Source organism: Pelmatolapia mariae, linkage group LG13, assembly GCF_036321145.2.
Source record: "Pelmatolapia mariae isolate MD_Pm_ZW linkage group LG13, Pm_UMD_F_2, whole genome shotgun sequence".
In the NCBI taxonomy this organism is placed as follows: domain Eukaryota; kingdom Metazoa; phylum Chordata; class Actinopteri; order Cichliformes; family Cichlidae; genus Pelmatolapia; species Pelmatolapia mariae.
In genome coordinates this window covers 24223958-24240955 of record NC_086238.1, presented here as the reverse complement: position 1 = coordinate 24240955, position 16998 = coordinate 24223958, and the positions used below count along the sequence as shown (strand labels likewise).

The 16998-nt window shown below is 39.9% G+C and overlaps 1 protein-coding gene across 1 annotated transcript in view; it reads right to left on the bottom strand.

Moving 5' to 3' along the window:
* ttc27 (tetratricopeptide repeat domain 27) overlaps window positions 1–16998 on the bottom strand; it is an 88862-nt gene that overhangs the window by 10372 nt on the left and 61492 nt on the right. Inside the window, exons 13-18 of the mRNA XM_063491891.1 lie at window positions 15436–15663; window positions 14377–14475; window positions 13164–13216; window positions 8404–8569; window positions 2110–2307; window positions 333–444 (exon numbers count right to left, since the gene is read on the bottom strand). Coding sequence (XP_063347961.1) covers window positions 333–444; window positions 2110–2307; window positions 8404–8569; window positions 13164–13216; window positions 14377–14475; window positions 15436–15663 — 856 coding nt within the window. The remainder of the gene's footprint in view (window positions 1–332; window positions 445–2109; window positions 2308–8403; window positions 8570–13163; window positions 13217–14376; window positions 14476–15435; window positions 15664–16998) is intronic.

The window sequence follows — 16998 nt, the reverse complement described above, 5'->3', positions numbered from 1 at the left end:
GTTTGAACATTGGTTTGAAGAGAACCCAAACATCACACCCAGGAACATGGCTAACATTAATTGAGGGAGGAAGGATAAACTGATGGAGAATGCAAACACATTTAATACCTCGCAGCATTATTATTATTTTTTCAAAGTCACTTCTGATTGCCTCTCCAGTGTTTAACTCTATGAATCTGTCTTACTGTAATGAAAACATCAAAGGTTTGAGGAGATTATCATCTAAACTGTAATCAGAGATATCGCTTTTCCATCTCATCACCATCCTTTTATCTTCTCTGTTCCTCTGAGAAATGGCTATGAGGGCATACAGAGCTGGGTGGTGAACTAACCTTCTCCCATGTGGACAGCTTGTTCGATTAACTCCTTGAAGAGAGCAGGTTCTTTCTCCCAACCGCCTCCCTGAACCTCACAGCGATGGGCTTTGGACAGGAACTGCAGTGCCTAGAAAAACAAAACAAAACACAGAAGCTGCAGTACCATTCTGGTAGTCAAATGCACCCCCCACTTTTACCCTTGACTTGTTTTAAATTTCCAAACAAGGAGACTGTTGGAAACCAAAAGTAAAACAAGAGTGATTAATTGATGGTGATTCACTGAGGAGTGCTCAAGGAATAGAGGATTTATAAGAGACCTTCTGTTAGCCAAATATCCACTGGATCATTAGGCATCCAAACCTACAAACAGGTGTTTTCAAAGCCATCTATTGCCACTTTGTGTGGCTCAACTAAATACACGATTCAAGCAGCAAAGTTAAACAACAGGAATTACACTACAGATTTGACTTGTGAGGTCATCATGGTAACATTTTTCCACCATATGCTTATGAGGTTTGTAAATGTTATTTTAATGTTCAAATGTGTTTTATGCGGTATATTACATGAGTCAGTGGCATTCTGTTAGTACAAGAAACCTTGTATTATTTCATTTTGTAAAACAAAATAAATTTAAGTATAAATAAAAATTTAAAAAAGCTCCACACCAGTCTGCATTTATCCTTTATATTACTCTGATCTTGTGGCATGAATGTAAAGGACAACAGGCTATTGTTGCTGAAAGTTGTGCTTGTTTCATACTGATACATACTGTGGCAGTCTCCATTTATGGGTGTGTTCATCTCACTTTGTTAATGACTGGAACCGGACAAACTGAGAGACCAGTAGCTTTTTTCTAATGATTTGCACATACATATTGTGGATAAATCTTTGGTCTTTCACGGTAAATTGATATGGAGCCAGCATGTACAAGCTGCTGTTGGCTCTGCTTTCACTGCTCTGAGATCAGCTACATTCTACACTTTGTGTGGAAAAACAACTAGCATAAGCACTTTCAGATTAGTTATGTCAAATTATTTAGTTGGTCGAAGTTTAACCCTCCTACATTTATCCACGCCACACAATGCTCAAGCCTTTTAATTTAGCTGATTTTTTTGATTAATGTACATTTCAAAATCAAGATTTAGCCTGTTTCTGAGCTCAGCAACAACTTTTCCCCCCCAGAGATCTGTGGTCCTTAAAAGATTAAACGACTGACATATGATTTAAAGAATAAGAATTTACAATTCTTTAGTCAGGAAGGAGTGCAGAAAGCTGAAGATGTCTAAGCAGAGTGCTGAAAGGCACAAATTTAATTCAATACAATGTATTTATATAGCACCAAATCACAACAACAGTTGTCTCAAGGTGTTTTATAATGTAAGCTAAAGACCGTACATTAATAGAAAGAAAAACAAATGGTATGTTTTAATTTGATCTAATTTATCTAAGATGATGACAAATGTTTGTGTTAAGGATTATCTTTCGGTAAAAGTCACCGCACACCACTGATTTAAGTGCATTTAGTTTTTATTAATGTTTAGGTGCCTTTACTTTGGCTTTTTATATAAACAAGTGCCAGATGAAAATGAACTTGTATGTGAAGTTGTTTCCTGCGGATTTCTGCATTACCTGTTAGGAAACAAACCCTTTGGAATCACATGCTTTGAATGAAGAGCTGGTCTGATCCTTTGTATAGTTGTAAAGTGGAAACTGGCGGATCCAAGACTTGTTAGAATAAAAAAACAACAAAAACAAACAAACAAACAAAGACATGCGAGTGCATGTTACTGACCTTGTCGTCGTTTTCTGGGTTGGAGCTGTGGCCGTCACCATACAGCAGGGCATACTGTCGCCATATCTCAGCGTCACTGCTGTGGCGAGAACTGACCCGACCTAGGAGCTCCTTCAGTTTGGACTGGAGGGCTCCTGCCTGCTCACCTTGGCTGTCTGTCAAGTTCTCAACAACTGCTTTCACCAAGATCTGCAGAATCTGATGGGGAAAAAAACAAGTTTAAACATCATCATGTAAGATCTGATTTACTGATTTCAATGTGTTGCTACAACCTTAATCACTGTTAATCCAACCAGCAACGTTGCTCAAGACCATTAAAACTCCAATGACTGAGAGGCTGGATGGAAAATAATGGGCTTATGGGAAATGAGGTTTTCAGTTTTTATTTTTAAACTTGAATTTGTGATGGTATTACAGAAGTCTTTAAATAAATAGAGTTACTAGTCTGCTCACGTCTTAATGGTAATTATGCCAGTTTGCCACAGTTAGTACAGTTATTAGTACAATAAATAAATAATACAGTCAAAAAATAAATAAATGAAAAACCAATAACACAAGGAAGAAAACTTCTGCATGTAATACTTAAGCTTACTATTGGAACACAGATGAGTAATCAGAGGCCAATTGCACCAATAGAGTTTTGGTCTGATCATAAACTAAGCCAATCATAACTTTTTAAGTCATTCTAAGTCTGTTGCAACATCTAGGTTTAAGCCGCCTTTTTGGTATGACTGGTTGTAAATCTTATGGCTAGCCAGGAGCCAAAGTCAAAATTAGTACCAACATTAGGCATCACATGTTGACTTTACAACAAGCAAACTTTTAGGTGGTAAGGACAAAAAGCCATCAGCTGGACATATACAAACATGAGGAGATTAAAGGTTTCAATAGCTGTCATGGTCAGGTCCCATCTTATCTTAAACACCTTTATAATACCGTATCAACCCATTAGAGCACTTTGCTCTGAGACTGCAGGCTTACTTATGAGTATATAAAAGGAGAATGGGACCCCTTTTCTATGGAAGCAGTTTGGATTCAGGAGACAGACACTTTCTCTACTTTTAAGATTACGGTAGGCTTAAAATGCTCCTTTTTGATAAATAGTTAGGGTTGGATGAGGTGACCCTGAATCCTCCATCAGTTACTTTGCAATAAACTTGGTGGTGGCTATCATGGAAGATATGATTTACTGATTTGTGTTGCTGCACCCGTTAATCACCGTTAATGTACCAGTACCACTTTGCATGTAGGGCCTTTACCTTACAATACTAAGAGCCTTGAGGTGAATGTTTGGAGCTTTCTAGATAAAAACTGACTTGAAATTGATTAAGCCTGGTTCTGTCGCAGATTTCTTGCTTTTAAAAGGGATTAAGATTCGTGTTGAAGTGTCAGGGTGTGAAATTAGGTGGAAAAGTACTAATTTCTGTGTTGAGAGAAAACAAGAATAACAGGCAAAAAGTTTCTAGGAAGTTCATTTCAAGTTCTATCCAAAAATGGAAAAGAAAATCTCCTCCCTGTGAACAGTAACTGTAAGGAAATGGATGCATGTGCAACTATATCCCCCATTTAACCCCATGAAGCACATTCTGCTGTAGATTTCTTGCTGTTAAAAGAGAGTTTTTCCTTTCCAGCATCAAGTGCTTGCTTATAGGCATTTTGTCTAATTGTTGGGGTTTTCTCTGTATTATACAGGGTCTTTACCATCCATCCATTCGCTTCCACTGATCTTTTTCAGGGTCGCGGGGAACGCTGGGGCCTATCCCAGCTGTCATAGGGCAAAAGGCGGGGTCCACCCTGGATAGGTCGCCAGTCTGTCACAGGGCTAACACACAGAGACAGACAACCATTCGCGCTCACATTCACACCTATGGGCAATTTAGACTAATCAATTAACCTATCCCCACAACTTAGCCCTGTGAGGTCTTTACCTAACAGTATAAAGGGCCTTGAGGCAACGGTTGCTCTGGTTTGTTGCTGTATGAATAAAACTAAAGTTAAAATCAAATACTGTCTGATATATCTCTCTGAACTTACTGAAGCGCCATCTCTGCACTGTAGTTTGTGTTGCACCACAACTCAGCCCCTGATTTTTTTAAGCTGACAAATTGTATTCATTTTGAATTTTTATTTCTTTGTACAGTGTGACTCAATGTGTTGTCCTGTCATGAGCCTGGCAGAGTCTAATGCATAACTTTATGCTAACCTTACCGTAACATATGCATAGCATTTCCTTTATCCGTTTCCCTGTGATTGGCACTCTTAAGCTTCGTAAGCATCAGGTGTCAGATCATATTCTTAAAAATGTTCTGAAACCCAGCAGCAGAAACCCTGACTGGCATTATTCTCATCCATGGACATATGGAGATTTTCCAAGTTTTCCACCACAGTGGGCAACAGAGGAGTGAGTGCAGTGTCAGCATCAGTCTGAAGATATTTTGTCTTTCTGGTCATTCATTTGTCATTTTTGCCTCATTCCCCTGAGTCTTATCTACCATTTGCTTTCGTTATGATTGACTTTGAGTTCTAATAAATATGGCTCACTATCAAAATGTAATGACTTGTGGCTATAATAGAAGCTAGGTCACAATAACTGGACCATGTTCTGGATTCGAACCCCGACCTGTTAATAGAATTTGACAGACCATTTCTCATATTGACAGTAACATTACTTTAATCTACACAGCCTTTGTCTTTACAGACACTGTGTGTCCTCAGGAAACACACAAACCAACCGTGTACATTATAATTCATCCCAGGGGAACCAGGGATCAAACCACCAACCTTCCGATCAGTAGACGACCTGGTCTACCTCCTGAGCAACAGCCACCCCATATGAAAACAGAAAACTCCACAGTGGGACAAGGTGCAGAAGTAAGTCGTGGAAACAGTTAAAGAGAAAAGTTCATCTTGTAATCAGAAGGTTGCCGGTTCGAGCCCCGGCTCCGACAGTCTCAGTCGTTGTGTCCTTGGGCAAGACACTTCACCCGTTGCCTACTGGTGGGGGTCAGAGGGCCCGGTGGTGCCAGTGTCCAGCAGCCTCGCCTCTGTCAGTGCGCCCCAGGGCAACTGTGGCTACAATGTAGCTTGCCATCACGTGTGTGTGAATGGGTAGATGACTGAATGTGTGAAGCGCTTTGGGGTCCTTAGGGACTAAGTAAAGCGCTATACAAATACAGGCCATTTACCATTTATTTCTGCCATCTACCAGTTCCCCAACCCCCACCAGTTAGTGAACCATCTGCCAGGTTGCACTGCAGTCACAATTAAGATAAATCAACTGCAAGGCTATGGAGCAGAGACTGTAACATCATGTTAGACATCCTGCAAAACACCTCAGAGGTGTGCTGACGGACACATCCTCTACATCTGTTCAAACTCCAACACACAAAGTGTGATTTTAAGAGGGTAATCTGTAGTTCAGTCCGTTTGATGGGATTTTCCAGTGAATTCTTGTGAATGTGGCAGTGCAATTACATCTGTAAGTATTAGTTTTGGTATTTATCACTCGGGTGAAAAGTGATATTTAAAGGATAAAACTGAATGAATCGATTAAGATTCCTGTTGAAGTGTCAGGGTGTTAAATTAGGTGGTTCTGTGTTGAGAGAAAACAAGAAAAACATGGATAACAAGCAAAGAGTTTCTAGGAAGTTCATTTCTACCCAAAAATGGAAAAGAAGAAAATCTCCTCCCTGTGCACAGTAACTGTAAGGAAATGAATGCATGTGCGTCTATATCCCCCATTTAATCCCATGAGGCACAAAAGCTGAGCCATGTGACCACCAGCTCCTCTGTCAGTAGCCCTTTCCACATTCCATAGGACAGGAATCCTTGGTGGCCCCTCCCACCTTCTGAGCGATGAAAAACTAACACAAAAAGCACATAAAATGAAATAAGGCAAAAACGTTGCTTCTAAATTTGTTACTGTGATCTAATGAAATTAACATAGTCTGTCACCACCGGTTATGCAAAGCAGCATTTTAAAGTGAATCGAAGTAAAAACAGACGGGTAAAAATAGAACATCTATTTAAAGCACAGACTTTCAAGCTTTGACAGACTTTTCGGTGATGAACCCAGGGGACAGTACAACATTTTATTAAAGTAGTCATATAAAAATATTTAATCATCTCATACACGCCAGCACACACTGGCCTGGCTGTTGCAAATCGGCATTCAACATTGCTTGGGCTGTTGAAATGACCCAGTCCAAAGTCAGCGGCACCTGACTTTGGACTGGTTTTAATCGCGTTCCCTTGATGATGATCTGCATGAGTTTGACATCTACATTATACAAAATACAGAAGACTGCCACATCATCCATTGGTTTCTGAACTTTACCCTTTAAAGCCTTATTTGTTTTTATTATTCAAATGTGTTTATTACATAAAAAGCACATAGAATTAATTGGAATAATTTAACAAGAAAAAAGATCGAGTAGAGGATTAAAGCAGGAAAAAAGCCAGAAGTTTAAAATGCCACAAATGAAGAAGGATGGCTGTCAGAAGCTACTCTTAAGGAAGGGAAACAATCAGGACAGGCAGGTGTATGCCAAATTACACAGGAACTGGACTGAATATCAAAAGCACAGGTCATATGGAATAATGAATCCAAATTGGAAATTTTCAAATCACTGTAAATATGTACAGATGAGGTCAGGAGAGCATTATAAGAGTGAGTGTCAGGGGCCATCTTTGAAACACAGTGGAGCTTCTGTCAAGGTTTGGTGCAACACTTCAGGCAGTGGTAATGGCGAGCTTGTCGAAATTGAACAAGTTCTATGTTCACTGAATTATAAACATAGAAAAGTACAGTGAGATTCTGATCCACCAGTACCATCTGTAATGCAGGTCAAACAGATTGACCTGGATTTAAAACAAAGTTGAACAAACACGTGGGCAGTCGGCCGGTCACGGCTGGCCTTTGCAGAGCCTGAATCTCAACATTATTGGAGCAGTGTGGGGTTATCTTGACAGCGAACAGAACAAAAGGCAGCTAAGATTCAAGGAAGAGCTTTGGACCATCGTTCTAGAAGCCTGGAGTCTGAGTCAGACTGCAGCTGTTCGGGACGGAATTCTAACACACAAAAAAGTGGTTGCTATGACTACTTGCAATCTGTTGCTTGATATTTAAAAAAAATACAATTACCAATTTTCCGTGAAAGGGCTTTGGTGTTAGGTTGTCTGTAGGAGATTGTCGGCCATTAATAAACTGTTCAAGAAAACTGTGTTCTGAGAAGATATTTAAAAATGAGGAGGAGGCAAACAGAGAACTAAAGACTGAGTGAGCTGCTCTGAAGCTGCTGCTGACCTTTTCAACCTGTGTGTTTTTACATCTGCCAACCTTATTGATGAGGCTGACCAGGACACAACCTGCATAAATGACCATTTTGGTTGTTTGAAACAGAGAAGACAAAGAGGGACACAACAAAAGAGAGAAAAAAAGAAGATCATGTATTGTGGGATAAATGTGACTCTGTTTGTATATTTAATTCCGAGGCCCACAGGATCTCTGAGTCAGAGCTGTGATTTTTATCCATTCCCATTAGGCTGGAAGACGTCTTCTTTAAAGTTAATTGCTCAAAACTACGTGAGTAAAATGACTGCAGGGCTGAAGCAGACCATTAATAATGGAAATACTACCACTGGCTGTCTCGCCTTGTTTATTCAAAGCTGATGGTTAATTTCTTATTTAGAATGCATCAGCTGCTGTGGAATTAATGAGCTGTGACTACAAGAGGCTTTTCCTTCAGAGTTTCTAAATGACTCGGCATGAGTGACCACAGTGATAAAGATTAACAGTTTCACCTGCTCGGTGCGTTGTGATTGGTCAACAAATCACGTTTCCCCTCTCACAAAGCTCTGAGACTTTGCACAGAGTAGAAGAAGCCAAAACGCTGAACTTGAGCCAAGTATTCCAGAGTTTAGAGAAATGTATATCTTTTGTCTCAAAAGTTCTTCCTTTTAACACAGACAAAGCTTCATTTACAGAAAGTCAGTTAATTAGTGCAACTTATTAGGAGCACTGCAAGGTGAAAGAAGTACAGAGAGCAAAGGGACCAATTCCTGCTTCACAGCTCTGTCTAATGTGTTCAAGTCAGACACTTTTATTTGTTATTTTTGACCATGGTGAGCTAAACCTAACAGATTTCAGGAGACATAGATTGCCCCTGAGAAGCTTTATCCAGCCAGGTATAGTTTATTGTTTGCCAAGCTGTGTCTCATTAGACACGCAGCCTAGAATAAATGTTTTCCCCATTCTACGTGGAACAAAAGAAGAGACTAAGTGCAGTCACGTACCTGGATGTCCTTGTAGTTCTCCCTCAGGTCCATAAGACGGTGGTATGCCTTGATGGCTTCAGCAAAATCTCCAATGTCAGTGCTAACAACAATGAAGTTCTCCCAGATCTGCCAGTGTTCGTAATTACACTTAAGGGCTTCCTGCAGGGTTCGAAAAGCCTTATTTCTGCCAATGACAAAAAGGAGAGACAAGTTAGAAGTAGATCATTAAATGTGTTAAACAGAGTTCTAGGAAGTTCTAGGCTTGGTTCATTTCAAAACTGCTTGAGCTTAACTGTCAGTAGAACTAACCAGGTAATAATTAAAAACTCGCCTGCTTTGCTTCGGTTTCAGGCCCGAACGGACAGAAGGCTGCTGTCAAGGGCTAAAAGTCTACCTCTGTACCTGAAAAGCCCCCACAGCCAGAAATTACAAAAAAAGGAGAGACACGAACATGGGCTGGAATGAAGAACTTCACACTATTTTTATTTGGAGTATTTTTATTGTTTGTTTGTTTATCTGTACATTGTTTGTTTCAGATAGCAAAAAAATAAATACATAAATAAATATCTGAACACTGTCTGGATGGTTACAAAGTTCTTGGAAGTTCTGATGCTTGTAACGACTGCTGTGAAGACTGTCTCAGCAGGCAGGCAGAGTTGACCGTAAACTGGGACAGGCGAGATACTATTTTAGAGCAAAGCTTAAGAATGCACTGGATTTACTTCTGAATGACTAAATGACAGCATGGGACACCCTGAATGAGTGCGACTTCACTCATCAGTAATGGCAAGTTTGTCATACAGTTCAATTCAGAATTACTTTGGTCTAAATTCCTTTTATAGACATTAGGGAAGAAAGACAATGGTTGAGTATTAATAAATTCCATTCCACTAAGCTGTTTCCCCCCCACAAAGATTTAACGATGAAGCTAGATCAAAAAGAAGCTCACAGTTCGCACGCAGTGGGAGAATTAGAAAGAAACAGCTGTGCTTATCAACAGAAAAATTCAGGATATCTTCAACAACTCAACGGGCCCCTTCTGTCATCAAAGAGAACGGGGCTGTAAAACTTTCACAAAGCGTCCTCCACAGTAAGCAGACACTGACACCAGCAGAGGTAAACAGCAGCCTGACTGTCTACACTAACTACAGATGAACAACAGCCTCCGTTTTAAAGCAGTTACTGCTGATAACAAAAACAGTTAACTTCTGCTCTGTTTCATGAAAGTCTCGGTATATTGAGGAGCAATAATTGGGGTTTCCCCCTAAAACCTCAGCATGATGACTAAGTGAAGAGCTTTAGGACAGAGCAAGTTTTGGCGATACAAACTTTTGAGCTACAAAGCACACCAAGTGCACACTGCGCACTTATTCAGAAAACATCTCCCTCTACTAAAAACCAACACTCCTAGTAGTAACTATCACAACTACAACAGGCATAAGACATGATTTTTGTTCACAGATTTTATGCAATATGCAGTAAATTCAGTACAACTGATTCATTTAAATACTCTTTTCTTGAAAGGGAAACTCTTTATGCCACAAGGCTGCAAAAATACTCCTGTCCCAAACTATCAACCACAGAAATGACCCTCTTTAATACATCCAGTAGCTTTTTAATGTCAAGAGAAGGCTTTGCACTGCTGTCCACTGTGTGTTCTTTTGTTGTGTCTCTCATAAGCTCTGCCAGAGGTTTCCTCCTGTTGAAAGGGATTTTTTCCTTACCACTGTTGCCAGGTGCTTGCTCAAAGAGGTTTGTCTAACTGTTGGGGTTTCCTCTGTATTAAATAGCAGCGGTCCCCAGCCCTCGGGCCATGGACTGGTACCGGTCTGTGAGTTGTTTAGTACCAGGCTGCGAGAGGTGAGGCTCGGATGTGAAATTTATGGTTTTTGGGGGTGTTATCGGTTTTTATATTTATTTTATATCGTTTTTATCGTTAACTCGGTTTCTCCTGGGTCTTTTCACGTGTGTTATGAATAAATTTTTTTTTTTTTGGTACCGGTACTGGTTTTATTTTGTTGTATTTATCCACGACACCTTAAAGGCTGGTCTGTGAAAATATTGTCAGGCATAAACCAGTCCGTGGCGCAAAAAAGGTTGGGGACCGCTGTTATATAGGGTCTCTACCTTACAATATAAAGGGTCTTGAGGCAATGGTTGCTTTGGTTTGTTGCTGTATAAATAAAACTAAAATTAAAATTAACTACTGTCTGAAATATCTCTCTGAACTTACTGAAGCGCCATCTCTGCACTTTCAGTTTGTGTTGCACCACAACTCAGCATCTAGTCTGTACTGTTTGACCACTAATTAACCTTACATTCAAGCCCAATGACATGCATGTTGGTTAAATTAATTAAAAGCTTTACCCATATGTGCATTCATGTTACCATGCTTAAGTTGGGAAGGTTCAAGTCCATTCGTAAGACTGGTCTTAACATTAAACAACTTTCCAGTTAAATCGCTGATTTTTTTAAGCTGACAAAATTGTATTCATTTTGAATTTTTCATTTCTTTGTACAGTGTGACTCAGTGTGTTGTCCTGTCATGAGCCTGGCAGAGTCTAATGCATAACTTTATGCTAACCTTACCATAACATATGCATAGCATTTCCTTCATCCGTTTCCCTGTGATTGGCACTCGTAAGCTTCGTAAGCATCAGGTGTCAGATCATATTCTTAAAAATGTTCTGAAACCCAGCAGCAGAAACCCTGACTGGCATTATTCTCATCCATGGACATATGGAGATTTTCCAAGTTTTCCACCACAGTGGGCAACAGAGGAGTGAGTGCAGTGTCAGCATCAGTCTGAAGATATTTTGTCTTTCTGGTCATTCATTTGTCATTTTTGCCTCACCCTGAGTCTTATCTACCATTTGCTTTCGTTATGATTGACTTTGAGTTCTAATAAATATGGCTCACTATCAAAATGTAATGACTTGTGGCTATAATAGAAGCTAGGTCACAATAACTGGACCATGTTCTGGATTCGAACCCCGACCTGTTAATAGAATTTGACAGACCATTTCTCATATTGACAGTAACATTACTTTAATCTACACAGCCTTTGCCTTTTTGCCTTTACAAAGGCTACTAATTCCTACAGGTGTTCCAACTTTTCTGGATTACTTACAGCCCCCTCTGTCTGCATAAAAGCAGTGTTGGAACACACTGTGGTGCCATAGCCTCATGAGCATCAGTATTGTACAAAAAGTAGTGTGTTGCTACAAAAATGTTGAGAAAAAGGTAATTAACAATGGAAGAGAGACAGACCATCATGACACTTAAAAATGTAGTCCTTTCCTACAGAGAAATCACAAAGAAAGTCAAGATGTCAGTGAGCACAGTTTCCTTCACCATCAAAAGGGACTCAGAAACTCTGACAGGAAGAGGTCTGGCAGACCCAAAGCCACAAATGAATCTGAGGACACGTTTCTGAGAGTTCACAGGACAATGGCTTCAAGTACAGCTTAGTCTCAGTTTCAACTGTGAAGAGAAGACTTCGAGCTGCAGGTTTGACAGGACGAATTGCAGCAAGGAAGCCATCGCTAAGACGTCAGAATAAGACAAAGAGGCTTGGCTAGGCCATGGAACACCGCCATAGGACTACTGAAGTCTGGAGAAGGTATTATGCACTGATGAATCAAAATTTGAAATCTTCGATTCTTCACGCAGGATCTCTGTACGCCACAGAGTAGGCGAAAGGATGGTTCCATACTGTGTGGCATCAACTGTCAAACATGGAGGAGGAAGTGTGTTGTTCTACCACAGCATTCTGCAGCACCATGCAAAACCCCTCTGATCTGCCTAGCTGGTCAGGGATTCATCCTACAGCAAGATAATGACCCAAAACATAAATCCAAGCTATGCCAGAACTACCTCAGAAGAACAAGATGGTAAGCTTGAAAACATGGAGTGGCCAGCACAGTCTCCAGACTTAAACCCCATCGAGCTGGTTTGGGATGAACTGGACAGAAGAGTGATAGCAAAGCAACCTACAAGTGTCACACATTTATAGAAACTGGAAACGGATATGAGAAGAACTTTCTGAAGAATATTTGATTTCTATTGTAGAAAGAATGCCACGGGCGTGTTCAGCTGTTATATTTGCCAAAGGTGGCTACTTTGAGAAGTTTAAGATACATTTTGATTCCATGATTTCTTTGTTAATTCCAATTGATTATTTGTACTGTGCTTTCATTTCAGAGTGGAATGAGACATCAAGCCGCATAATTTTCAATTAAAAATATGGAAAAATGGGGTGTGTTCTAAAACTTTTGACCAGTAGTGTACGTTGATGCACGTTTTGTAGTCAATCTGCACATTGCAGTTTCAATAAGGTGGACATCCAGCGTCATATTGAAAGAAGACTAGTGTAAAATAAGAAGCATAAGGAAGAACCTTAGGAATGCTCCCAGAGACTGTAGTTTAGAAATCTGAAGAGATAACTAAGGTGGTTGGTAAAATCCACTACATGGATAGTGTATGTCATTCTGTTTTAGAAACTAAATACCAACAATAGCAATTTAGAGAGATATGGACAAACTTCAATGCAGTTGACCTCTGACCTTTCTGTCATCATCACCTTTGGGCGCATTTATCCTGCCCAAGTTATTTTGAAAGACTACTGGAGCGTTTTCCAGTCTGCTGGGTGTGGATGGTTTCAAACACTTTGCTGCTTACGGCAGAAATCCTATTGGACAAAACTCAACCCATTCTATTACCTGGCACACACGTTCTTACACCAACAAGTTTCCAATATGCACTACACTCATACTCACTTCATTTGGAGGCGAATGTAAGCTGTAGAAAGGTTGTTCCATGCTTCTGCATTCTGGATGAAGGTGGGGTAGGGGGTTGGGCGAGACACAGGTCAGTGAGGGAAAGAAGACAGTGAGGAAAAGGAAGTAAAGAATAACAAAAAAATCCTACAAAACACAATTTTCAGGTTTATGCACATAAAGAAAAGCTGGAGTGACTATTAAACCCTCACCAAATGAAACGGTGTGTTAAAATGAGAGATGGCTAGCGTCTATATATTTGCCATGCACTAACTGTGTGCTATGAACATAAATTTATTGAAACGTTCACTTTGGGAGGACCAAGCAGAAACAACCTCCGAGACTGAAAAATAATCACAACTGCCACAAACTGCGTTATCTCAGTTAGCACTTCAGGCTGGCTTGAAAGTTGATCCACAGAGACTCCCACAAACTTCACTTCATTAAAAAGCATGTTTACAGCCTGTTTAAAACATTTTTTCCAGTGGTCTACAGAAAATTTCCCCTTCATAACAGTTGTCTGCAGGGTGCCCTTTTTCCATTACGCACCGGTAAGGCGTAAAGTGAGGCATGTAGTTCCTTTGACATCTATACACATGCAACAGTAGTTGATAGTTGTCTACTAGCTTCACATCTACTTGTTCTACTCACTGTACTTGACATCTCCATGTCTGTCGCTAAAATAATGTTATGTAATATGTAATTTAATATGGCCCTATGCTTGGTACAACCATCCAAGAAGTGAAATTTGAGTATTTTATTAGTCTGTCAGTCCTGCAAGCTTACCAGCATTAGGACAAAACACTAAGGCTGCTGAGGTTTCAAAATGTGGAGCTCAAAACAAATAGGTGCTGTTACAGTGGCAATGTCCACTGTACAGTGGTACATGCCAACCTGTGGTGTCGCCCACACCAACACAACCACTATGAACCACCTGCCAGATTTGCTTCCCTGTGACTTTGTCCAGTTCCCAAAAGTGAATATCAAGTTAAAAGATAACAGTTTTAGATGCAGTATAAAGCTGTAGTTGATGCTTTGGACATTACTGAAATAAACTGCATGATTTATTTGTGTTAAAAAAACTCTTCATGCACTAGCAGCCTCAAGCAAACCCACATTACTTGGCCTTTAAAACTAAGGATGGACTTGGAGAAAATACATTATGTCAAAGAGTGTCCTTAAAAAGAAAGAGACTTTGTGTGTAGGTACTCACGTCTGGCTCCAGTCCCACACACCTCTGGAAAGCCTTAGCAGCTCCCTCATAGCCCTCCAGGGCAAAGTAGGCACAACCAAGAGAAAACCACACACCGAGCTGTGCACACACACACACACACACGCACGCACACACAAAAGGTTTGTATTAAAGTGTTAAATTAAGGCACAGATATTTCCCTGAAATGACCTCAAAAAGTGTGTGTTAACAAAGTAAAGAAAGATTAACATCCTGACCAGGCTGAGAATCTATCCCAGCTGTTCTGTTAATATGTACTTATGCATAGAGGTGTTTTAATTAAATATCAGTGATCCCACTTACACTGATTACACTGATGGATTTAATTGTCTTGTATCTTGTACCTGATGTCTAAAAATCTGAACATGTAACTACATTTTGAACAAATTAAATTCATGACTAAATCTGGTTGCTGTGCCTGTGGCTCGTGCCATGCTTGCTCTAACTAGGTAACGCATGGCTGTATAATGGTAACCTTGTACATGTCTATTATCCAGTTCCACTGCTCAAAGGTTTCAGGCAGTGTTTCCCCGCCAGCTGGATCACTAGGTTGTAGTGTTCTTTGACATCTTTCAGGTGCTTTCACAAAGAAGATCTTGTGCTAGCAGTTAGACATACTTTACTGAGTTGGACTGCAACTGGTAACAAAACTTCTGTTATGTCACCAGTTACATTGCACTCTAACAGCCTCCTCAACAGGAATACAGTCACCAACAGCAGTCCAGGATGGTGGAGTTGAAATTCATCTGCAGGATTCTAGACTCACTGTATTTACACCTCAGCCAAACTAAATCTGTGGAAAACACTGAAAGGTGAACAGGGACCAGTGTAGAGACTACAGAACGGGCCCAGCATTTTAACCACCTGTAGGTCTGACCCATTCTTACACATGTAATAGTGATCACTGACACACTCAACTTTTAGTACAGTTGAGAAAATAATTCATTCTTGTGCACTGTTGAACATGAAAAAAAGTTTAAAAAAAGTAAATTATTATTAAACTTTATAGACAAATGTGAGAGAATGATGATTTGCTTGTACCTGCATGCTGTTGATTTTGAGTGACTGCTCAAAGCAGTTGACGCACTGCTGGAACTCCTTGTGGCGGAGGTGTAGCAGGGCTTTGGAGCGCATAGCTCTGGCGCTGCGCTGACCTGACAGCTCCCATGCACGGTCGTAATACTGATGCTCCCTCAAGATGTCTCCTAGTAGACAGTACAGACTAGGTGTCTCCTTCTTCTCCAGCTCCCTGCGCACAATCTCCTCGGCCTGAGCACAGATAGAGAAGAACAAAGGTGAGTTCAGATGAGACATGTGAAACTGCATTCAGCTTCCATGTTTGTTGGATTTTAGGTGGAATTTAACTGATTTCATTTCCAAACCTAGCAACATGAACACTAATATCTACCTGTGTAAGATGTTAGGACATATGGAATATACCTCAGCGTTGACCTTTTTGAATGCCTCTAACTTAATCTATAATTTAATACAATCTTAGAAACAGTGCATTTTTTTTTCAATATAGGTACTTGCTTACATAAGTTAACTAATCAGGTCAAACATTAATAGCTTAATTTAATGTCAGGATGGCCAGCCTAAAACAAAGATGAACTTTTGTGATGTATCATATTAATCATGTATGTAACAGCAAAATATGTTCTACCTTATAAAACCCTTGTCGTGATTTCTTGGAACACCAAAAAGCAAAACAAATATTTGGCATTTTATATGAGGATAGGTCAGACGCAGCTGACACACATCTCACCAGCTCAGACGAGGCTTGTGAGTGTCTTACATGTAGTCCGTAAGCATGTCTCAAATACATGTGAATGATAACTGTTCCCCAAGAGTCGCCCTAGATATTATGTGGTGTTAAATAGGTTCATAGTGTCTTTATTTGTTTTTGGGGCATTTTTACACTGTCCGTTTTAGTTGACATCCTACCGGAATAGCACCTCTTGCTACTTCCTGCCTGCCTTTGCTACCTTTTAAGCCAGCACAGTCTGTTAGTTGGCAGTAATGTTGTATTTTACTATTGTGTGTTTGGCACTAACTGCCGTAAGTTGCTTGTAATAGTTTGTACAAGTGAGTTCACCTAAAGATGTGCTTTATCAGACATTAGCCTAGACGCTAATTAGCCATTAGCTTATTTCGTTGTGCTTCAATTTATATGGTAAGGAAGTATAGCCTATGATGCTTAAAGGTCACAGCATTTTCTAATTGTAAAAGAATGTTTACGCATATCAGATCACACATGATATTTTGTGTCTTATTTACAGTTTTACAACTTATTCTTTCATCAAAATCCATGCTATGTATCCAACTGGAAATAAACGACCACAAAAGAACAACGGTGTGGTTTTTCTTTGTGAGACGATTGTTATCTACCTGCCTAGTTAAGTGCAGGGGAAGAATAATAACCAAGTGACATAAAACTGCAACACTTAGTAAAACTTAATGATAATCAGATTGATTATATTTCTTTATGCTGCAAATTTAACACCTACCATAAATTTATGGCAAATTTCAGATATTCTGAGGACCTTTTGAAAAATTGTCATTTCACACTTTCTAAGACTTTTTAATGACTTGTAAGAGCTCTAT